Genomic DNA, 24,744 nt, shown 5'->3' with positions numbered 1-24,744 from the left:
AAAATGTGAAGACTGTGTTTGATGCAGCACTAAAAGTAGCCATGCGACCAGCAAAGCCCAAGAAAAAACCATGCAAGCAAAGGACATGTCTTTTCCTTTGAATATTATTATATTAATGTTAATAAATATTCAATTAAAAATATTTTTATTTTAATTTTGAAATTTCTTAATGCTCAAATTTACATTTCATCTGTTTTAATTTTTTTTTTTTTACAATTTTAGTCTACTATTTGAATGTGTTAATTTTGTTTTTAATTATTTTATTTTTAGAATAATTCGATTTAAGTTTAAGCGTCTTTTGTTCATATTTTTATTTTAATTTTAATTATACTACTTGTAACAGTAAATATATTATTTCTAGTTTATGATCTTTTATTTTTATATTTGAGTGCATTAATTTCGTTAACTGATATTCAAAAAATAAAATTTTTTATTTTTTTGTAAAAATTTATTATTATACTTCATCCTCTTCGAACAAAAAATAAATATATCGATTAAAATATTTTATTTCAATTTTTAGACAAACAATAACTATTGTAGCAAATGTAGTCTCAACAATCAGCAGATGCACTACCACTTTGACATCAGCTGTTACTACTTCAATTTATATGGATAGTTTTTGTGACAGGTGGATTGTTGCGTGAGCAAACACATATATGATTTTCACAAATACAGTTTTGGCATCCAGGCGCACAAGGACGCTGACATTGGCTATCGATACTGCATTTCTCGATGACAATGTTTGACACATATAGCTTCGCATTTGAGCAAGTACAATGACCGAAATCACATATACAGTTTGGGCAGCCAGGTGAACAAAATCCTTGACATTCGCCATGATTTTTGCATTTCGTCGGGATTTCTCTTGCCTCACCTCCCATCAACAAATCTGAAAGTATTGTTTTAATTATTGAATCTCAATCAAAAAATATAATTAATTGTGTAAATTAAAATAATTACTAAATTAATTTATAAAAAAAATAAAATATAAATAAAAATATGTAAATACGATAATACTTAATACATGAGAGAGGAAAACCTACAGGATGGGATGACTAAGAACATGATCAAAAAAAGAGTACTCCATCTAAAAGCTTTCTCCATATTTTCGTTGATATTTAAAATTGTTGTGACCTTTGAAAGAAGACTAGTAAATCGCTTTGGTTGTTTGAATTATTGATGTATTTTTTCAAAACACAATGTCATATATTTATATGCATAACTCGTGGAGATATCAATGGAGATTTCTTGCATTTTTAGAAAGAAAAATGATATAGTGATTATGAATTAAAAAGGTGGAAATAAAATCCGAATTAAAAATAGAAAGAAAAATCTATATCTTACTGAATTTATCATTATTTATGCATACATTCATACAATATGATAAATGTATACACTATACGCGGTATATATAGATATGGATAGTAACTAAATCTATACATTGCAAATATAGTTTATATATAAGTACATATGTAGATTATGTATATATGATCTATATTTTTAGTGTATGTATAAATTTTATAGAATGTCTATCTTATAGGATTCTATCAGATACATATATTTGTTAACAATATGTAAATATTCAATATAATATTTTATTTCGTATCTTATTTTTATTATTAATTAGCTTATTGGAATTTTTTACTTAGTGAATTTGATTACTAAACTAATACTTTTGTCAATCCATTAATACAAATTTGATATTATATCAACATATAATGATTATATAAAGTAATTTATTTAGCGATTTTGATTACTTGGACCAATATTTTTGTTAATCCATTAATGCAAATTTGATATTATAATCATTATATAAAGTAATTTGTTTAGTGAATTTGATTACTTAGAACCAATATTTTTATCAATCCATTAATACAAATTTGATATTATATCAATATGTATTCATTATATAAATTAATTTGTCTAGTGAATTTGATTACCCAACTAATATTTTTGTCAATCCATTAATACATATTTGAAACTTTATCAATATGTAATCATTATATAAAGTAATTTTATTTAGTGAAATTACTGAATCAATATTTTTGTCAATTCATTAATACAAATTTGATACAGTATCAATATATATATCTAATATAATCTTTTATCTACAAATTTTTCTTTTTTTAAAAAATATTTGACCCAATCTCTAAATAACCGAATATAGGGAAGGTTTTAATTACTTTCCCCAAAACGGCAGCGTTTTGGGGGGAAAAAGGCCAAACGCCCATGCCAAAGAGAAATACAAAGGAATGAAGGTTGGGCTTAAAACAATATTTCAACAGAGCTTGGGTTTGACTAGTTGTATTTTTCTTCAGTGATAAATTCTCAGAAATTAAATGTATCAACAATACAACAATATATTCAAATATTACTGAGTTAAAATTTCATTAAAAATATAAATTTTATTACACTATGAATGTATTATGTCTTACGGTAGGCGAGTTATAATAATTAATTTAATAAAATTATAAATTTACTTTATTAATATATTGATAAGATTGTAATGATTAAATTATTTTAAATTTTAACAAATTTATTTTATTTATAAATGAAAGCAATATTCTTTAATGGGGTTAGATTTTCTTAGTTCCAGTAAACACAATGTATTAAAAATTCGAGAAAACTTAAAATTAGAATAAAACAAAAATATGTTTGCTAATAAATTTTATTCACACGATTGGGCACCGAATAAACAACCTTTAATTATTTTATCCGAGCTACAAAGGGTACTGAATAGATTTTTTGAAGTGATGATATATATATATATATATATATATATACCCACCAATAGTTACAATCATGGATAGATGATGACAACTTCAAAAACCAAATTTCTCTTTCTCAATTTTCTGTGCGTGCGTGCATGCATGCATGCAGAGGGAAGGTGAGAGGAGAAATAAATTATATATATATAATAATCATGTTTAGGTTTTTATAAAATTTGGTCTTGGAAATCTTAACATCTTATAATAGTTTATATAGAAAAAAACAAAAGGGATAAAGCATTGAATAAGTGGGTGTTGTTGTGTATTTACTACATGCACGTTTGCATTTAGTGATGACTGCATATCGTAGCGCATTTCTAGCTTAATTAATTATTAATTATTAGATAAGTACTGCAACTCTTTCTATTTATTGTAATCATGTGCTTCTTGGTAGTGTAACCACAGAATTTTTGCAGTTAAAATAAATATTCGACAAAATTTGTTATAAAATAATTAATTTATTGATATTAATAAAAATATTTATTTAATTTAGTCATCTTAGATGGTTTCTGATTTAATGGGTAAATTATTTAAATTAAATTTTAAAAATTAATTAATTTTTTATGAGTTTTTAATCTGATGATTAAATTTTACTCAGATTTTAAATTATGTTGAATTTTTGATAATATTTTTTTATTCAATGAGAGACTAAGTTTATTTTTTGGTTAAACACTTATTATTTCTCGATCATTTTAGATTCTTAGATGATTTAAAAGAATAATTTCGAAAGTGTTTGGAGTTTTTTTTACCACTCATTTTAGATTCTTAGATGATTTAAAAGAATAATTTCGAAAGTATTTGGAGTTTTTTTTACGACTCTCTGACTATTCCGAACATTCTTCAATTTAAAAGATTTAATTTTTAAATCTTGTTGCCCAATTCCTATCAAAAATTAATCTCGTACAATGTTTGGTAGGGTTTTGCTTGATTCATAGTTTTAGCTTAGTGAACTTACTTCCGAGGAGCATGTTAAAGTAATAGTAGTTGATTGAGTCTTGTTTTATCATTTAAATTTTTTGATAATCAATAAATAACTATTTAAGAATATATATGTAGATATATTGAACTCCGCAGGCAAACAGCCATGTATTTTTTTTCTAAATAAAAGGGTACGTATAATATTATATATATTTATACACAAGGAGAGAGGGAGGCGCTTGGCCCCTAGTATCACCAATGGATTCAACTAACATGCAAGTATCATGTAAATTGAATATCTCTTTTGAAGTTTGATATTTTTGTTTTTATGATTCATTCAAGATATCAGTGAAATCATATTTTGCTATGTGTAAGTATACTTTGAGTATAAGAAAAGTGCAAGAGAAGTAATATTGAGTGTGAAAAAAGTTAGATTTTGAGTACAAAATAAGCCCGAGTAAGGATGTTAGTTGTTGTAAATAGCTTTCAAACTTATTGCTATATGAAAAGTACAGTTATTTTCTCTCATTTTCTTTGCTTAAAACCAGTAAAACAGTAGTGTCCGATCTTAAGTACTCTTAACTTGGTCACTAAACAAGAGAAATTAACTACAAAATTCATGAAAAAGTACAAATACATTAAACATGCTGAAAATACGACGAAGTAGTTTAAAACTCTCTTCTTCATCCATTAGCTTGTTTGGGAAACTATCTTTATAAGACTTTCTCTTATGGAAGTGGTAAAGAACCATGAGATAGGATCAATAAGGAGTTCTATGGAAGCCAGAAAAAGTAACAAATATAGATCCTCATCCAAGGAGAGAAGTTTTGAAGTCCTTAGGATGGGTGATTTAAACTATACAATAATATATATATATATATATAAACTGACCGAGTTAGCACACTTTTTAGCGAACAAGACATGAAACTGGCAAAATAAATTTTGAATGGAGAACTAGAAAGAAATTTGCACTCCTCTTGCTCAAAATGGAAATTGAAGTTTGATATTTTTGCTTTTATGCTTTATCAAAATTTGAATAACTTTGTATTATTTCTTAATATGTAAGTAGACTCTGGTTGTAAGAGAATTAAAATATTGAGAGTATGAAGAGTAGAGTTTTGTGTCAAAATGTGGTAAGATGAGTTACATATATTTGTTCCTATAAACTGCTTCTAACCTTATTACATGCACATGAAAAGATTAGCTAGCCACTTTCACTTCCCTTGTGCAGCTGGAAACACAGAATAATATAAATATATACATCATACGTATTTCTTATTTTCATAATTACTAATCACCATGAGCTTTGACACCAGTTCTTGCAAAGTTCTTTACAAGTCCACTTTACTTAGGGTAGTCATCAAGAATCCAATAACTGTAAGATATATGAACAGTTCTCGAGGCTTGGACAAGTGAACTGTATACTGATTTTGGTAGCCTCTTAATTCGCAAATTGACAAGCTTATATGCTAATGAATGCAAGATGACACGAAGTTCAATCAACAATTTATATAAATATATATATATATATTGTAGATAAAGATATATAAATATATATATGTAAAGGTATTAAAAAGGGAAGCGAGGGGGAAAGTCAGTGGACAATAAATGGGCAAGAGAGAATAGACTAGAATTTTCTTGGAGACAAAATGACAGCAATGGAAAAGCAAAAAATCACTTGAAAAAGAAAATAGGAAACAAAAATGGAAAAATAGTTCAATAAATATGAGAATCAATCACGTAGCTGTACAGAGATATGGGTTATATATAATATATAGAAGAGGGATATGGGTTTGCTGTACTCACCATAATAATGAACACAGACAGAGTATGCACGTATACGAAAACAAATAGGAAACAGAGAAAAAAAAAAAGGAAAAAACTAATAGACGCTTATAAGAAATGGTGAGTGCAGAAGTCTACTTCAGTTTTACTACTGCTTTGATGGGATGGTATTTCCAACTTTCTGCATAGTTTCCTGTTTGTCTCCCCCAAACAGAGGGATCTTGAAATGATAACTAATAAAACAAGAACATCATGGTCCCATGTTCCTTATGTCAGCTCTTTGGAAGAAGACAGAGAGAGACAAACATGTTTTGTACACAACTAAATGCATGCAGAAACTTGTTGCTTCTTTTCAAGTTTTAGATTTTCCAGTTCTTGTAATAAGATTATTTTACGACATCAGAGTAAGTTTTGATTGTGAAGACTAATTATTTAGTTGTTAGGTGTTGATAATTAAAAGCAAAATATATTTCGGAAAATTATAATATAATAGTGGTAACAATTAATTTTGTTAAGCTCAAGCTTATAATAATATCACTAATAAAAAATTGAATCACTACAATTTTTGCATTACGTTTCATGAAACATAATACAATTATCTCAAACTTAAATTGTTTTGCACTAAATTTGACTAATTATTTTAGCTTTTTTAATTACGAAATAAATAAATAAATAAATAATAGTATTTAACACATTAAATTCTTTATATATGATTGTACGATTACTTAGAAATATGTACAAGGTTCAGATAATAGGTACTTTATAAGGCTAACTTGTCATTTAACTATTGTTTGTGGTCTCACTAATATATTGTGTGTGCTGGTAAATGGGAAGATAGTTTGGTTTCAAGGAGAAAAAATATTTTACTAAGAATGAAAAAGATTAAGAGTTGGATTATGAGAAGATTAGTAATAATGAATTTCAAAGTTAATTATCGTATGACTCCTAGAATTGGGAGATGAAATACGAGATGATGGTGCGGAAATATATAGTAGAAAGGCAGCGACCAACAATAGCAAGTTCATTGGCAATTAACTTGGTTTTTCTTAGATATTAAGAGACAGATTCTTCCTTCTTTAGAGCTCTTGAAGAGCAAAATTGAAGTTATAATTAGTAAATTTTGGATATGGAGTCCAAGATTTTATATAAACCATTCTAAACTTGTAAAAAAGTATTCAATCCAATGACATATTGAACAACATATTTCATGAATGAAGTCTGATTTGTCAGCTTCTTGATGTTGATCAAAGAGAAGCGTTATTGAGTTGGTAGCATTTTGTTGTTAATTATGGAGGCGTGTCTTCGAATTAGATTCAGCATGATATATTAGCTTCTCGATATCATGCAAATTAGGCCTCAAGTTAGGTTATCAAATTAGTGACCCTGCAACTATGAATTTGTGGGTTGATGGGGGGCATTATTATACTCAACATGAAGAGCTAAATTATATTTGTATATAATGAATATTAGAGGACACCCTTTGATGATGTAGCATTTTACGTTATTTCCCATGTTGGGCATTTGGTGTACTTAAATGTGGATGTACATATATAACTTTTAGTGGTAGCATTTGCCCTCTTAAAGAACATTGCTCTCTACTTAAAAAAAAGTTAATTTTTTTTAATAGGTATTACAACAAGCTTAAAGCTTATTTAATATAAATATCCTATTAACTTAAGGTAAAAATAGTTAATAAATTAATTCAAATTCCACTAGAATACTTTCTTATGATGACACAGACTAATATAATACAATATTTATGTAGATAAAAACGACCGTGTTCCGCTTGTCACTTCATATGACTGCCATTAAACCGTCACTGAAGCTCAAACTTGTTTTTTTTTTTTTTCGGATTTGCTTTGTTTGGCTTCCTTTTTTTTTAATAATTTGCAATACCCTACTAATCTTGTTCACTGAATATATATATATAATATATATATATATATATATATATACACTATATAGCATGAAGAATAAAACAATCCTATCACGAGTCACTACTGCATGTTTTCACCACCTAATCACGGCTCTCGTGCGGGCAATGCCTGCTCCTGCCACCCATTCACTTTCACCATGCCTCATATCTTTCAGATTCATAATTACCCAGATAAAAAAAAGATGAAATCATTATTGGTCCTTTCTCCACCCAGTTCGGATATCTAAACACTTGTAATTATATACAACTCTGCAACTGATGTAAAGGGTAGGAAGAATGAAAGATCGTGGTTGGTCTTAATTGTAATGATTATGAATAGATATCTCTATACGTGATGTTTCATGCAAGGCACAGTTTTTATTTATTTGTGTAAGTAGGTGACGTAGCTTAATTAATTTATTTTTCTTTTTCGTTTTTCTTTTTATTGGCAGATGGAGCTTGATCTATCTAAATCGCTTAGTCAAATCGATGCAAGTGTAGTTATGTGCATATAATAAATGATGGAGCATATATGTTTGCACTGTTTTCACCATTGTACACGAAACAGATCTGCACCACTCAACCAAAACTTGACCCTTGCCATGCCTGCTGCTCCTATTTATACATGTATTTATCATCATCATACATGATCTACTTATAATCTATACTTGTGTATGTTGATTTAGTATTTTGTAAAGGGTGATTCTGATTATATATATTTAGAAGACGGTACATATTGATATTTCTTTCTTAAGGCCAAAGGAGTTGAAAAGGAAAGAACCTGTAAGCACAGAAATGTAAGTACCTTTCCGTTTCAGGACAGTGGTTCTGATTCGTGGAATCAAGATTTGGTTTAAAGATGGCCACATCATAATGATGAAATACGCTGTACTACTTACTTTTAGGACTTCTCATGGTTAGGCCAAACCCTAAGAAAATGTTGCTCAAAGTAATTTGGTGTATACCTTCTATTATATATATATATATATATACACACATACCAAGTAAAATTTATCAATATAAATTTATGCGTATATATATTTATATAAAAGTGGGGGTAAAACCCAATCCAGTCCAAGTCGTCAACTTTTAAAAGAAAAATTCTTTACTCTTGAGTTAGATGTTTTAATTTATGCATATATTGACTGAATCTTTCAAATGAAATTAACTATATGAAAGCAATAATACTAGTGTTGGGATGTTCTACCTTTAATGAGATTATTAATTAATTAAATGCAATAAATTAATTACATCAATTTATTAATATATGAGTGTATAAATAATGTATGATATTTTTCTTTGCATCTCTGTTCAAGAGAACTAAATTTTTTTTTTTTTTTTTTTTACATTTGGGAAAAAAAAATCAAACTCAAGTGATTAATTCTATAAGGAGAACATTATATTATTTAAAGTAAATATTTTTCTACAAAAATAATTTAATTTCTTATCTAATGTATAAATCTAAATGAACATGTATATAATATGATAAAAACTCACATCGATATATATATATATATAAGAATATACAAATAATATCTTATGTTTCTCTTTGAATCTTCATTTAATGGAATTATAAAAAATAAAAAATAAAAAAACTTGGATGAAACGAGGGTTTGGTTAAGATTTGAACTCGAGTGGTTAATTTTATAAAAATAACAATTGATTATGTTATCTTTAACTATATAGTTTTATAAATAAAAAAAATTAAACTTCCATCTAATTTATAAATCTAAATTGATATGTGTAAAATATAATAAACACTTGGGGGGTGTATATCCAGCATCTCATGGAGACAATGTGCATGATTTGATGTTACAATTTCTTTCTGATTTTTGGTAATTGATTTGATGCTACATGAGTAAGTGAGTAAACAGGAAAGTACTCAAAAAGAGTATAGTCAACAGGGAGACTAGATGAAAAGCTTCATGAGTTTTTACCAACTTTGATCCGTAATTTATTGATGATTAATCAAGATTTACTGGTTAATAAATGGATAATTGGGAAATGAGGAACTGTATTTTCTTACCACTAATTATAACATCATCGAGTTTACATATCTTGAAATTGATTTAATTTTATTTTAAGTTATAAAAGAACAAACAAATATCATATTTCTTACAGGTGCACTTACAAAAACTTTTGTTGCAGATCAATAGTTTTTTTTGTTTAGAAAATTTTAATATCATGCATACATATAATGATTATATATATTTCTAAGTATTTTTCAAATAACAAAAATGTCTATATCATAAGTGGAAGTGCCCAAGTCAATAGACCTCTTCTTTATTCTCTTGTGTTAAATATATATATATATATATATATACTTTTTTGTTTGATTTTCTTTTCCATTTTCAGTAGCTCTATTATGTATGGGATATAGATAACATCTCACATGTATTAAGAGGAAAAATCAGTCATACTGTCTATCTCAATATGAGCTTGAAAATATTCTTAGCAAAGGGTTCTGTAATTTTTAATGTATATATGTATATATACATATAAATATATATGAAGGTGAATGGTGCTGAGTTGGTGATGCATTGCAGCTCTGTTATATATGCTATCTAATAAATTTCTTCTATGTGGTCTCTTTTGTTTATTTTTTAATATCGTATTTTTACGTGTATGTTAAAAGAGGTGAATAGAATCTTAAATAATAAGAGATATGTAAAAATAAATTTGATTATGTTTATTCATAATCCTTGATGGATGTGACAACATACAGATCCATATATATACATAATATTTATTTTGATATTCTCGAACGACCTTGTTTATAATGAGAATATATACAACTTTATTCTGATCTATTTCAATATAAAATAAATTTATAATCACAACTTAATCATCATACTATAGATTTTAAGTTTATAATCTTATCTTATTCTTATTTTGGGTAGAACAAATTTGTTAATTTTTATTTTATTTTATTTAGTATATGTAAGAAAGATTTTAAATTAAAAAATAAATTTTAAAAACTAAATAGAAATTAAAAAAGGGTATTATAAGCAATCACAATAATTAGATTCATTGATGTTTTTGGTATAATAGATATAATCGCACATACAAATCATACTCAATTCCATAGAATTATTTGATTTTAAAAGTGATCTTTTATAATTTTACAAGTTAGAGGTTATTAATAATTTGATTATATTTATATACTAATAGTTTATACTAGTATTAGCCTAGATAAAATTTCATAGTATTTTTAGATAATAACTCATATTTAACAAGTCAAACTAACATTGTAAAAATTATATATATATTATCAATTAAACTAATTATAAATATGTCAATATTAAAAATTTTAAATTATATATAAATATGTTAACTAGCTTTAAGAGTATTTTTACTAGAAGAATACATAACATATCCGCGAATACGAACCAGTCAATTTACTGTGATTGGCTATTAAACGATAAGGATGAACTTGTATTATATTCTAGATTGCATCAAAGTCCTTTGTACTCAATCATGTTATCATCTTCAAGTGTATATACAGCATTTTAAGCTTGAACCCATATATATATATATATATATATACATTATATTATATTATATAGAACAACAATTTTCGGCCATGCTTGATCGGAAAAAAAGAAAAAAGGAAAGCTTCTGTAAGAGTAACAAGTCACATGCAGCAGTACTGGTATCTTCTTTGAGGTAAAGAAAGTTGGCAAGGTGACAGGTCGAGCAAAATTTCTCTAATGGAAGTTGAAAAAATTGATTGGTTTGATTGGTTTGCTTCGAAAATAAGCAAGTAAATCCTAAAAACAAGGCTGAATTTATGAGAAAATGATATCATCTTTGCTTTGAATATTATAACTTCCCAATTACCGCACAAAATGCCGTAAAATAGACATAACGCATATATAACCATTAAAAATAACTGCTAAGAATATTATTCTATTTATATATCCCTCTTTTATGTGTGTATATACGTGTATATATATAGCAGGTGAGAGAACATATATACACTAACATATATGAGAACTTTTATAGCAAGCATTAATAACTAATACATGTTTTTATAACAAGAAACAAGATAAATCAACGGTCCATATGACACTAGAGTTCGTCGTTATAATGATCATAATCTGGAAATAGCTTAAGCCCTAGTGTAAGTTGAAACCCTAGAGAGAGAGAGGGGGAGAAAGCAATAATATAATATAATATATATATATATATGTAACCATTATAACTAGCCACGGCTTCTCTTCTCTTCTTTTCAACTTCTCCACCCATCTAAATCTGCATATAAGAAATTTTGCTTGTTAATCAATTGCTCTACTTGGTAAATAAAACATCCAGATAAGGAAGAAATTAAAGAAAGAAAATAATAATATTAACCATTAATGTGCTTAGTGGTTTGTGTAATGTATATAAATTCAGCTGCTGCTTAATTACTATATGGATAGATACAAGAAGAAGAAGCAGCTGTCTGCCATATATATTTTCTTGTAGATCCCCAAAAAAAGAAGCTTCTTCAACTTTAAAACAGCTTTCAATATCGCCCAATAAAATCAAAATTTTTCAGCAAAATCACTCGAATCAAGAAATTAGTTTGAACATCACCTCCATACATATACGTTTTTTTGAAGTAAAGATCAATTTTATTGGAACAAATTACCAAGCAAGTAGATATATAGATCATTAATATGTGTACATAGTATCCTTTCCTTTTCAAATTCAGATCAATATATATATATATATATATATATATATACACACACACTCAAAATCCTACAAAGAAAAAGAATATATATATATATATGTATATAAGAGATTATTGTGAGGTCACCAGATAGTAAAATGCACCGTGCTGGAGTGGGTGGAGGGTGACACCCCATTCGTTGGTGGGAAGAGGTTGACCGGAGGAGTTAATCAGCACAGCATCTTCACCGAAAGCCTCTTTCATATTAAACGGCATCGTACCAACCTCGAAAGCCACATCGTTGATGAACACCGTTGATCTTCCCGCATCATGTTGACGATCTTGATGATCCACTCCCACGCTAAGAGATTCACCTACACCTGCCCACACTGGATCATTCTCTACTTTTTTGCACAACTACTGGCTACTACTAACCATGCACACATGTTTTAAATGAACTTTACATAAAATAATGCAGTTAAAGTTTCTTAAATGATAAATCTCTCCTCGTTGCGTGCTATACTTGTGAAACGTATATACACGTATTCTACACAGAGTTGGATCAATATAAATTAAATGATTTATATATTAAGTATTTAATTATTGATTAATATAAACTAAATCTGTAAGTAGAAAAATTACTTTTTTTAAGAAAAAAAGATTAAGTTAACATTTTTTTTAAATAGTTTTGATTACTTTAACAAAAGAAACTAACCCTTAGAAACGCCATATTAATTTGATTATACTATACAGTCTCACTAGCATTCTAATAATCTAATATCTATATTTTCATTAAAGATCAATTGTTATTAACAAACTGTATTTGGAAGTTTAAATTCCAAACATTAAAAGTAGGTGGTAAAGATCTTAACTACTAAATTGCATTGTTGATTGTAAAAAACTAAAGATTGCATGTAAGGGGAAAGTTTTTACCCTAATCTCAAAGGGAAAAGAAACATGCATCTTTGCTAACAACCGCATCTGAATGAAGATTTTGTCAGTAGTCAAACTTCATATCAATGAACAGAACCATGACAAGGTTTATCTATCAATGTATATGCACCTAGAGAGAGAGATGGAGAGAGAAGGTTATAATTTCTTTCTCACCTTGAATTTGGTCGACAGTGGAAGGCACAGTAACGGCGTAAGTGAGCTGTGGCTGCTGCACCACCTTCATCTTCTCTTGATTATCTTTCTTGGAAGCTCCATGGTTCATTATCTCACTAAGCAAGAGACTCGTACAAGGTCCAACAGGCGCAGTTGGTTGTTCATCAACCACATTCGTTGCTAATAGCTCAGAGTAACCAAACCCTTGTGTCGTAAAACTTCCTCCTGATCCGGCCGGTGGGAAGAAAAAGGGCTCAGTCAAGAGCTCAGTATGGGGCTGAAAATAGGTTTGCTGCTGGGTTCCAGTTGAAGAATTATTATGAGAAAGATCAACAAAGTTAGGGGTGTTTAAAGATAGTGCACTACTGTTACTACTACTACTGGTACTAGTAGTAGTAATCTTCTTGTTGATATTCCCTTTCGGGGAGGATTTGTGGGAGGAAGAAGGTGAAGTTTGGGAGGTTTGTTTTGAGTTATGAAGGTGGCGAAGCTTGTGTTTACTTCTTGATTTCCTGTTTTGGAACCAGTAAAAAACATTGGCATCTCCAACTTGACCATATTCTTGTAGCTGAGCTCTGATTTTTCTTATCTCGTCCCTTGGTGGGTTAACCATGCCAGAGTTGAAGATTGCTTCTAGTATCCGAATTTGCTCAGGCTTTGGGTTCCATCTTGGCTTCGGTTCTGGGCTCCGCTCATCACATCCACCAACTGTACATTTTTACAAGAAAATATAGTCATTTCTATATTGGATAAATTGCATATATACATGTGTATATATCCACAATTGACAAGGAATTAATGTGAATGATGACAAACAAGTGATGATCAATGATGAAAATCAGGTTTTTGTTGAAATTAGGGGCATATGTATATAGCAAAAACATGGATTTAATTGTGAAAATATACTATGATTTTGTCATCTTAATCTTTGATAGGGATCAACCATGGAGATAATATATTCTGTTGTTGTATATGTATATATATACCTGATGATGTGTAGGGAGGTCCATGGCAACCGGTAGAGATGAGAGAAGATGGATTTATGTCATGCTGCCATTGATGGTGGGTGTTGCAGGGCTTGGACTTGAACATGCTAGGCCAGTGTCTGTTTGAAGAAGCCATGGATGATGATGATGATAATTAGAAGGGTCAAACCAAGAAGACAAGTTTTTTTTCTCTCAAGTTTTTGGTACTGGATCCTCAAACCAAACACCACATATCTCTTCTTATAGCCTCTCACCTACCCCTGTGTTCAGTTTATATATACCAATTAATAAACAGTGAATTCCCATCTCCCAAAGAAAAAAATACATATAAACTTTAAGAAACGAAAAGGTGAAAAAAAAAACATCGAGTGATAAAAACTGAGTGGTGTAATATTATTCATATATATAGACAAATAATTAAAATCCCTCAACAGGAATCGCCTGTAAAAAAGATAAACAAGAAAGGAAATAATAAATAAAAAAGAAGCAAGAGTAGAAGTACTCCACCCCATCCCACCCTTACAGTTTTTGGCATTAAAGCTGAATATTTGCTTATGAGTAGAAGCCAATTCCTCAGGACTTGAAGCAAAGAGAACAAGGAAAAGAATACATGCTTGTGCTTAATTTAGAATATTTTTTCAGTGTTGACAGAGATCAGAAGCCCCTTATTAATGCTGAAGAAGCTGGTAGCTAGTAACTCCAAACTATGAAAAGGGTTATACAGATTTATATTTATATATATGTATGAATATTAATATACGGGTTTAGAGAAATGGGTTGGTCTGATGAGTTTGTCTCTTGCTATTTTTGATATGTATTTTGCAGTGTTTGTAAGGGAGAGGATTCTCTTGGTCACCTTTGGTTTTGGTTGCTTGACTGCAGAGCATATTAATGGAGGAGGAGATTAATATTCTAATGGGGAAAGGTTGTTGCAGGATATAAATGGGGGAGGTGGTGGTGTGCGGTGTGTTTCAAAGTCAAGAGAGAAAGAGGATAGCGCATGGCATGTAGGGTTTGATTGGAAAGCGGTGGTGGGAGAGTAATTGCATGATCTTGTGGTTATTTTAGGCCAAGTAAATGAGAGTTTTGGATTGACTCGAGGGATTTTAATTAATTAATTTATTTATTTTATAGTTTATTTACATTATAAATATATTATATTATTTATTAGAATATGTAGAAATTTTTTTTTCCTGAAATCATTTACATGCCCTAGCAATTGCAGTTAGATGGTTAATTTTCTCCAATTCGGCTGAATTACTTGCTACTTCACAAAATCTAGATATTTGGTTTTAAATGCCCTATATACATATATGTGTATATATATGTGTATATTACGAATTTAATATTTAGTACTACAATCTCTTCCTTACCAACTTTCTTTCTAATATCTATTTAGTTTTATCATATTTACTTTTTAACTCTATATTGTGTTAGTTTTGAGTTGTAACAAGTAGTACTTTTAATTTAATTTTAAGTTTTCGTATTTTATTTCTTTATTTTTTAAATAAAATAGTTTATTAATTCATATAACTTTATACTAATCTATTTATTATTTAATTACCTAATATTTTCTTAGATTAGAAATTGTCTCTTTAAAACATAAAAATTAATTGTAGAGAAGATGTAAGCACATCTTGCTGGATGGAAAAAAGATTTATATTTAGTGTTGGCATTGTAAGAAACTTTTATGTAGAAGTTTATTTTTTTATTAAATTCAATACATCTTAAGAAAATAAAGACATCATAAAGTTAGATGAATATACCGTTCTGATATGATGTAATCAAAGCGTGATTGAGAAATTCATTAGAGATGACCTTAATTTTTTGACTCACTTCTTTCTATCTAACTATTATACACAAGACTTTATAATTTTACTTGATGGAAAACACTTTAAAAGGGGAATTTGTACTCCTTTTATAGATGATAAGAGAGATAAAGCACATTGAAAGTAATTAAATATGTTGATAACTGTTTTTATTATTACAAACTAATACTCATAAAATACAATAATTTTATAATTTATTTTAAGGTTACCCACTCCATCAATGTGCATTTTTCTTTATAACGATTATCTATTATTTTGAGTGTCATTTAAGCTGGCTTCAACCATTATAAGTAGATGAAAAAATAAAATATTAGGTTAGTGGGTCATCCACTTAATTGCTTAAATTAACAGGCATAATCACTATATTGAAGTTAGTGTTTAGTAAAATTTTCACATTCTCCATGTTATTAATATCCATGCACAACTCTGATACTAATAAGTTTGAGTCAATATTTCAGAAATTTTTATGAGTGGGGTTAAAGAGCCTAGAAAGATCATTTAATCAATTGGAAGATGGTATATACAAAACAGGAGAAAAACATATAGGGGATTGGGAGGCTAATGGCTATTAATAAAGAGATTATTGTTCAAGTGGTTCTTAAGATTAAGCATTAAGAATAAAGAGTTTTGGAAAAGGATTATGAAGAAATTATATGACATGACATCTTCACAATTGATTCTGATGAGTGTTCAACAAGTTACCACATAAGGTGTTTGGAAAAAAATTATCTCAACTATAAACTTGACTGTATGAGATAGATCTAGTGTTTATTTAGGTACTTCTATAGTAGTTGAGGATGATTAAAAGACAAGATTTGTGAATGATGTTTATGTATAGGAAATTATATTTAAGGAAGCTTTTCCTAGGATCTCTACCTTGTTAATTAATCAGGATATTAAAGTGAATGATGGAATAGTATAGGAACGGGATAAATGGACTTGAAAAATTAATATAAAGAGGATAACTTTTTATTGGGAAATTAATATACTCAATGAGTTTTTAATGATTCTAGGGATGATAAAAATGAGTAAGCATGAAATGATAGTGTAATATCCAGCTGGGCACCAGCTGAGTATAAAAGAAAAGAAATAATATACACAATTAATTATAAAGGAAAAAAAAAGATGTGAAAGACTTAAGCGGCAAATATATATATATATATGTATATGTATATATATACAAGAAAATAGCAGGAAAAAAAGGGAGAAATAAGAAAAAACAAATAAAGAAGAGAGAGGGTCAAACGACATTAGAGTCGAGAGAGTGGAGTGAGGGAGGAGCCTAAACTGCGTGAGGAGGAGGAGTGAGCGGCAGTCGCGAAGGTGGGACGCGGCGAAAGGGGAGAAGTCGGGGGAAAAAGAGAAAGAAGAAAAGGAAAAGAAAGAAGAAGAAGAATAAGAGAAGAAGAAAGGAAAAAAAAAAAGGGAAGAGAAGAAAAAGGAGAATAAGAAAGAGAAAAATCATGGTCAGGTAGAGAGAGAAGAAAAGAAAAAAGAAAGGAAAAAAAAGAGGAGTTGCTTGAAAGGAGGAAGAAAAAGAAGAAAAAAAAGAAGAGGAGTTGCGGGAAAGGAGGAAGAAAAAGAAGAAAGAAAAAAAGAAGCTAGGGGAGAGAAAGAAGAAAAAGGAAGGAAAAAGGAAAAAGAAAAAAAAAGAAAAGAAAAGAAAAGGAAAAAAAAGAGCAAAAGAGAAAAAAAAAAGAAATCAAAAAAATGGAATAAAAGAAAAGAAAAAAATAATAATAAAGTTAAATTAAGGAAGAAAAATGAAATGGTGACGACCAAATATGATGTTGGTGCGCCGCATATGACAACACGCACTGATTCGATCATCAGCACCTGGCATTTTCAGTGACACGCGTATGATGACGTGTGGTGGCATTAGTGATCGGAACTGTGTGTCCGAAGGTAAAATCCATTCCTAATTTCGCGTAATATAGTTTTTAAAATTATTCATAGTTTAATTTATGTGTTTTCTATTATAAATGAAGAAAATTATTCAAACGGTATTCGGATTTCCAAGAGAATTGTAGAATGAGTTAGAAAGGATTTCCAAAACTTTCATGATCACACCATAGGTAAGAATTATGTGTATTCTGTATGGAGATATAAATTATATATTTATGTAAATGTGTATATCTGTAGGGCATTATGTATGAATGTTTAAACATATGTGTAATGTACTATATGTAATTAATATGTCTAATTTTTATTTATTTGTGTTTATGTAGTGTATATATATGCTGTTATGCATGTGTGTATATATATAACAATATACGATGAATGTGATATGAATTAACAAGAACAAAATTGATAAGAACAGAGCTAATAAGAACAAATGCGTGAATATATATATATATATTTAGTATGTTATGTGTGATTGTGTATACGCGTTTAACTATGAACGTGTGTGTGTATATCAGTAGAGATTGTGTGTGTGTGAATATAAATATATATCCTATTTGAGACATGTAGTGAAAATACATGTCTTATTGTAATATGTGTATGTATTAAAATGTGTGTACATATGTTATACATGTGAACTGTATAACCCATGTCTGTATGTAGAGAATTTAGGTACACTGCATTTGTTGTCTAATCTAATGCAGATGTAAGATGCACTGTACTTATTGTATGATCTGGTATAGTTGCGCGAAGAATTTGAGTATCATGTACTTGTTGTGTGATCTGATACAAGATGATTCAGAAAGTGATTTGAAATGTATAGCTCTGATATGCATGATGATATTATGTATTTTATGTGTGTGTTTGTGTTTAATTATGCAAAAAATTAAGATCTTAGGTAGCAAATAAGTGAATTAAAAATGAGAGAGATTTGGAAAGAGTGTAGAGTAAAAGAACCCTGAATACCTACTCGTTTAGTCTAAATCGAGGCAGGGAGGATACGTGTGTAGCTGAAGTTCAGTGGGTATGGTGAACCTGCACATGGATAGAGTATGAAGTCTAGTCCAAACGTGGATAGGTATTTGTGAGTGTGGGTCACCTAGCAAATGTACTTGGTGTGACATGTTGTGACCATTGTGTGATTTGTGTGTGTGCTATCCATGCGATGGGAGAATCCATTTTGTCTTTCCTCGATGATGACATAACCGGTATCGCGCGATGAAACTATAGAAATAACATTTCGAGTGTTTCTGTGATCATGTGTGTGTGTGATTATGTTTTAAGATGATGAAATCTTATATGTAATATTCTGAGTATATTGTAATATTTTTAATGTAAGTTTGACTTGAAAAAAGAAAAAAAAATTGGTTATAAGAGTGAAGATTAAAAAATGTTTCGTGTAATGAACTCTGTTTTATTTTATATTTTGATTGTGATGGTTTGTTTGACATTTTCTTGAATATAAATATTAATATATTTTATATATTGCGTGAGTGTATGTACGTAAGTCTCCGTTATATAATCATTTTTCTTACTGAGCTCGTGAAACTCACCCTAATTCAACTTCATCTAAGTCAAAGGAGATGATAAACAAGTTCAAGATCAATAGAAGATAGTGAAAAAAAACTTTATTAGCTTTTATTTTAATATTGTAAATTAATTTAGATGCCTTAATTATTTATAAATGAATAATTATTTTGTCATAAGGGATGTGTATTAAAGTATAATTCTGTTGCATATTTAATATTTATCTGCTCTATAAGTTAAAAATATTATACTAACGTCCGTACCTACCGATATTGGGGTTCGGGATGTTACAAGTGATATCAGAGCACACGTTCATCGGAACCAACCCTTGTGACATGAGGCAAAAGAACCTTAGAAGGTGTAGGACCAACAGAAATTAGGAGAATGACTCTTAAGAAATGCTTTGGACATTCACTGAAATATTTTTTAACATGGAAAGTACGATGACAATATTCTACAATCCTAATGATAAGAACCATATAAGTTACTTTCTGGCAAACTTAAGACTCAACGAATTAGGAGTTTATCCTGAAGCTAACAGATGATGATACTTAACCAATCACCGTCGTCAAACTTCACAGGTGCTAAGGAAAACTATCAGAGCCTTAACCTTTTATTGACCTATTGACCCCGTAGAGTTAAATGACAATAGTCAAGCTCTTAGGAAAAAATATTTAATTTCCTTTAAGATAAGAAAGTAGTTCCTAAGGAGGGGAGAAATCTCCCAACTGAGAGAAAATTTCCCAGGAGCGAGAAACACTTTCCCATTGCGACCCAATGTCCTGACTAGAAGACAAATTCCCATCCAAGTGGAAGCCCAAGGAATCTCACCCATGCTACCACAAAGGTCACCGTATCGTTGTTGATGGAGAAAGTCGATGTCCATGGTTGCACTGTTACGTAGTGTTCGTAGATAACTCATGGACCCCTAGTGATTGTTTGCATGAAATCATTAGGGTCAGTGAATTTTGCTTAGTCATTGTTCATACCAATGAGTTGGAAGGTTCTTGTTAGTCTCCAAAGATTCTGGAGGCAGTCAAATAAGGCACAGTAGCTAATTGCTCTGCTCAAGAATCATATAATCACACGGTTCTTCATGGATTAAGAAATGTAGTTATGAACTCTGTCAAAGAATGAAATTGTAGGGAGACCATTTTCCAAATTGCTAACCACGTTATCATCCTTAATCTCAATGTCTTTTATTTTTTTCTCAGAATGCCTAGTGTTTGTAAGTTTGTTTCGAAATGAGACTCTTTCGCGACTTTAAAAACCATTGTCTTTTGTTCCGTCTCTTTCTACTTCCACACAATCCTCTTCTTCGGTAACAACAATCTCCATGTCTTTCGCCTCATCAATTTCTTCATCACCTACAGATTATGCCTCTTCATCGTCATTTGTTCCTAAACTAGAGGCTTCCTTCCTTATCTTTACCTTTTTAGTTGATCATGTTAACAATAACTTAGTTATTTGCTAAAAATATTTTATTTTTATAGATTTTTATGATTAATGCTTTGATGATTCCTAAGTTTTAGCATTTCAGTTTATGTTAGTGGGATTATTACTTCATATTTTATAGGAATTATGGGTCAGTTGTTTACTGATTTTAATATCTATTTATAGACTAATTTACTATCACTTTAGATAAACTTTTAAGTTTAATTTTTGTCTTCTTATTCTATTAATCATATTTCTGTAATCTATTAAATTTGAGTCAATAGTGGTATTTGAGTCACAAGTTTCTGGTTTATACAAGAAAAATAGTATGTTTTCTTTTATTGAAATTATTATTGTCAGTGTGGCATCTATTAAATTATTATTCTCGCTTCGATGGTCACTATGATTATTGGAGCATGTTGATGGAAAATTTTCTCATATATAAAAAGTACTGGCAGATCGTTTTGGAAGGGGTTCCAGAACCAACAACTGAAACAGCTGTGTCTGATATGCAAAAAAGAGAAATTGACGGATTGAAGTTGAAGGACCTCAAAGTAAATAATTAATTATTCTAGGCTATTGATCGTTCTGTAACAGCCTCGGAAATTTAAAATAGAATTTTATATTCAAAAATATCAAATGCGGAAGCGATGTCAAAATTTGAATAACATCCCTTACACTGAAACCGAAACGTGCTCACAAAATATAAAAGATTAAACTACCTAAAGGAGAATCTTGAAAGTAAAAACTACGAATGTGACTATGGAGTCTTTAGGCGTTCCCTTCGTCGTCCTCCTGCGGAATCGGCTCGGGAACGATGTCCTCTTGATCTGAAATGATTAAATAAGGAATGAGCTACACTAGCCCAGTAAAGACATCACGATATCTCACCGTCACGGAGGTAAAGGTGGGTAGAAAACACAAAACGACCAATGGAGCATAATTTACAACAAATCCTTTTATCGATAAATAAAACATTTACCATTTACTTACCTCGGTGAAATTCATAAAACAATATACGAAAGCAATAACATCATCATCATCATGGAAACATATATATGAACTGTATAACATAATACCTATCACACTTTTCGTAATTCAATCGTTACACAATATATTTTCCTAATTCACCAGCCCACTAGTATCCATGGGGATCCATAGGAGTCCCGCTACCCGTTAATCCTTAACACTTGAAATCAAATTCTAGGGCCGTCCCCATACCCCGTCCGGTATGGGCGCCAAACCATAGACCTCATTACCCCGTCCGGTATGAGGGTGAAACGGGCCGTCCCCATACTCCGTCCGGTATGGGAGACCACAATCCCGGTAGGGTTCCCTACGGACCCGGTCCGTCCACCATCTCCCAAGATATCTAGTCAGGCTGACCACATTATACCATTATCCATTTACATAATTGTTCATTCTCTTTTTCCTCAGTCAGCATCATTAATCCACATACAAGCAAGCAAAACGATAATTTATACTAAGCAGACAACATACAGCATCAATATCCCGGTCATTTAATCCATAATCAATAAAACAGTAAAACATGCACACGAAACTATAAAATGAAAACATCGAACCTCATGCTACGTTTAAAACTGTAAAACAGGCCAAATAACAATTAACCGACAAACACACTAGACTCGGGCTCCATTAGCGACCCTAAACAATTTCACACATTCGTTGATTCATGAAATATCGTTTTATCATTTATTGAACTTTAAAACCGTGATAGGAAATAAGGTGAGGGGTCCTTACTCGTTTCGGGGTCCGAACACGGCTTCACAGTGCGCTTGCAGGCTGTCCCTAATTTTCCCTGAATTTTTCTCGGGGAACTGAAACGCACTACTGGTACCTGCACGTATTCCAAAAAAATCCCAAATTAGGCCCAGGGCCCCTTTCGGCCCTAATCGCAACTCCGGCATGACGGCTCCGCCGTGCTCCGGCGACGGCGCCGCCGCTGGCGGCGGCGATTCGCCTCGGGTTGGCTGTTTTCGGCCGTTTCCGACCGAATTCGGCCACACTCGCATCGGTCCCTGCGAGAAAACAACCCTAGGGCCCTCGGGGGGCCAAAAAATTACGGAAAAACGGAGCTTACCGGCGGCGGCTCTCGGGTGCGGCGGCTCTCCGGCGAGGTTCGTGTTTTGGTGATTCGGCTCCGGTCAACCTGTAGAGAAAAGAGTGGTAATCACAGTGATATAAAAATTGCATTAAACGGAGGCCGGGAAGGGCCTCATCGGAGGCAAAAACCGAGAAGGGCGCGGCGACGCCGCTGGGCTTCGGCCGTGCATTCCGGCCGTTTGGCCGGGATTTTGGCTCCGATTTGGTCACAGGAGGAATCAGCGTGGAAAAACGAGTCGGAGTATGAAATTTACCTCGATCGGCGGTCGGAAGTTCCTCCGGTGCGGCGACGGGTGGCGGCGGCCGGCTTCTGGTTCGTCTTCTCCGGCGAGTGGCAGGCGGCTAGGGTTTGTGGTCTTGTGTGGGGGTTCTATTTATAACCCCTTGCCTTTTGATCTCAGCCGTCCATTTTGATTAAATCTGGGCCGTCCGTGCATTTAAATCTGGGCCGTCCAATCGCACGTTTGATATGGGCCGTCCGATCGCGCCCACGCGGATTGCCAACGTGGCCCTTGTTGGAACGACGTGATTTTGCCACGTGGCAAGTCCCGGTTGGCCGGGACTGCTGACCGGGCCTGCTGACGTGGCTGCCGACGTGGCTTTTTTTTTTCTTTTTTTTTCCTCCTCGGTCCGGGCGCTACACGTTCGATCTTGGAGACCATCTTACGCAAAGATACCTCCAAGTAAATTTGAGATTCAATTAAAAAAAAAAATTCTAGCAGGGAGGTTTCCCGAATGAGAGCAACGTTCCTTAAATAAGAGAAATCCCTTAGGTGGAAAGAAAATCCCTCAAGTGAGAAAATTTTCCAATATGAAGAAATTATCAAAATGAGAGAAACCCTCAATATACTCCAGCTAATAAATTCTAAGCCTGATAGGAGCCAAATGGCGATTTAAATTTTTTTAAGAATTCTCGTTGTATCCCTCTAGGGAAACAAATACCCTCACTATTCTAAAATTCTTTTCCAACTATGTTTATAAACTCCAATAGTGGTTCCGAATCTTATGAAAACAAATAACCTGATCCTTAGAAAATAGACCATTATTTTAAGAATTAAACTCACACAACACCTAACTAGAATCTTTATTTCCAAAAGTTCTAATACTCTTAGAAAAATTTCGTATGTATGGGTATGGTCGTAAGAGTTGTCCTCACACCCAACTACTAGCAAATTTTCAATACGTTACTCATCAAAATAGCGCAGCGGAAACGTGATGAACTACAATCACCACACCTAGGTATTTTTTTTCTTTAAACTAAAAAGAGTAAATAGATGATGTGAGAAAACAGTGACTCATATCTTAAGATACTAAAAATAACTAATTAATTTTGGCAATTATATATCTAAGAAAGTCATCAATTATTCCCTCCAAATTCAAGAATGATATTTTATATTAAATTGTGTTATATTTATAGGATCTTAATTAAAATGATAATTTTAATAAACTAATACTACAATGTATGACAAGTACAAGACATATATTCTTTTCTAACACATCAATAATATATACCTTTTTTTTTTTAATTTAGTTGAACTGTTATTATATCTTTTTTTTTTTTTAATTTTCTTCATGGATTTTCACTTCTAAATATAATATTTCTTAGAAGAGTTACTATGAATATTATGATAGTATACTTTAATCACAACCTCAAACTCGTACAAAATTTTTAGATGTTATTATATTTATTATTATCCTATGAATAATTTCTTATATTTATCACTTATTTTGTCTATCAAATTATTTTATTTGTCAAAAAAATTAAAACTTCTATTTAATAAATATGTTAAAT

General features: G+C 30.9%; 1 protein-coding gene and 1 long non-coding RNA gene across 4 annotated transcripts; both read right to left on the bottom strand.

Annotated features, from left to right (window-relative positions):
- Positions 1 to 469: 469 nt before the first annotated feature.
- Positions 470 to 1,155, bottom strand: LOC148252891 (uncharacterized). Its single transcript, XR_015813732.1, has 2 exons — positions 1,044 to 1,155; positions 470 to 889 (listed from the first exon to the last, which is right to left on the bottom strand). It is a non-coding gene; the product is annotated as an uncharacterized LOC148252891 (long non-coding RNA).
- A 10,207-nt stretch (positions 1,156 to 11,362) lies between these two features.
- Positions 11,363 to 15,171, bottom strand: HB-3 (homeobox-3). Of its 3 annotated transcripts, none has more exons than XM_022052029.2 (5): positions 14,660 to 15,171; positions 14,137 to 14,396; positions 13,151 to 13,858; positions 12,191 to 12,417; positions 11,363 to 11,640 (listed from the first exon to the last, which is right to left on the bottom strand). In XM_022052029.2, the coding sequence occupies exons 2-5, from the start codon at positions 14,270 to 14,272 to the stop codon at positions 11,635 to 11,637; spliced, it is 1,077 nt and encodes a 358-aa protein (XP_021907721.2). In that variant the 5' UTR covers positions 14,273 to 14,396; positions 14,660 to 15,171; the 3' UTR covers positions 11,363 to 11,634. The 3 variants fall into 3 exon arrangements, with proteins under 3 accessions (XP_021907721.2, XP_088064304.1, XP_021907720.2); XM_088208178.1 differs by having other exon boundaries at positions 12,191 to 12,423; positions 14,654 to 15,169; XM_022052028.2 differs by having other exon boundaries at positions 12,191 to 12,423; positions 14,660 to 15,168.
- Positions 15,172 to 24,744: the final 9,573 nt, after the last annotated feature.

This window comes from Carica papaya, chromosome 7 (genome assembly GCF_054855325.1).
Source record: "Carica papaya isolate Zhongbai chromosome 7, ASM5485532v1, whole genome shotgun sequence".
In the NCBI taxonomy this organism is placed as follows: domain Eukaryota; kingdom Viridiplantae; phylum Streptophyta; class Magnoliopsida; order Brassicales; family Caricaceae; genus Carica; species Carica papaya.
This window is presented reverse-complemented; position numbering and strand designations above follow the sequence as displayed.

What these genes read in the sequence shown, in the direction of transcription:
- HB-3 (XM_088208178.1), bottom strand. Translation starts at nt 14,272, where the DNA reads ATGGCTTCTTCAAACAGACACTGGCCTAGCATGTTCAAGTCCAAGCCC. An exon ending in ACCTCCCTACACATCATCAG is followed by an intron (nt 13,859 to 14,136) that starts GTATATATATAC and finishes AAAAATGTACAG; the next exon opens with TTGGTGGATGTGATGAGCGG. An exon ending in CACTGTCGACCAAATTCAAG is followed by an intron (nt 12,424 to 13,150) that starts GTGAGAAAGAAA and finishes CAGTGTGGGCAG; the next exon opens with GTGTAGGTGAATCTCTTAGC.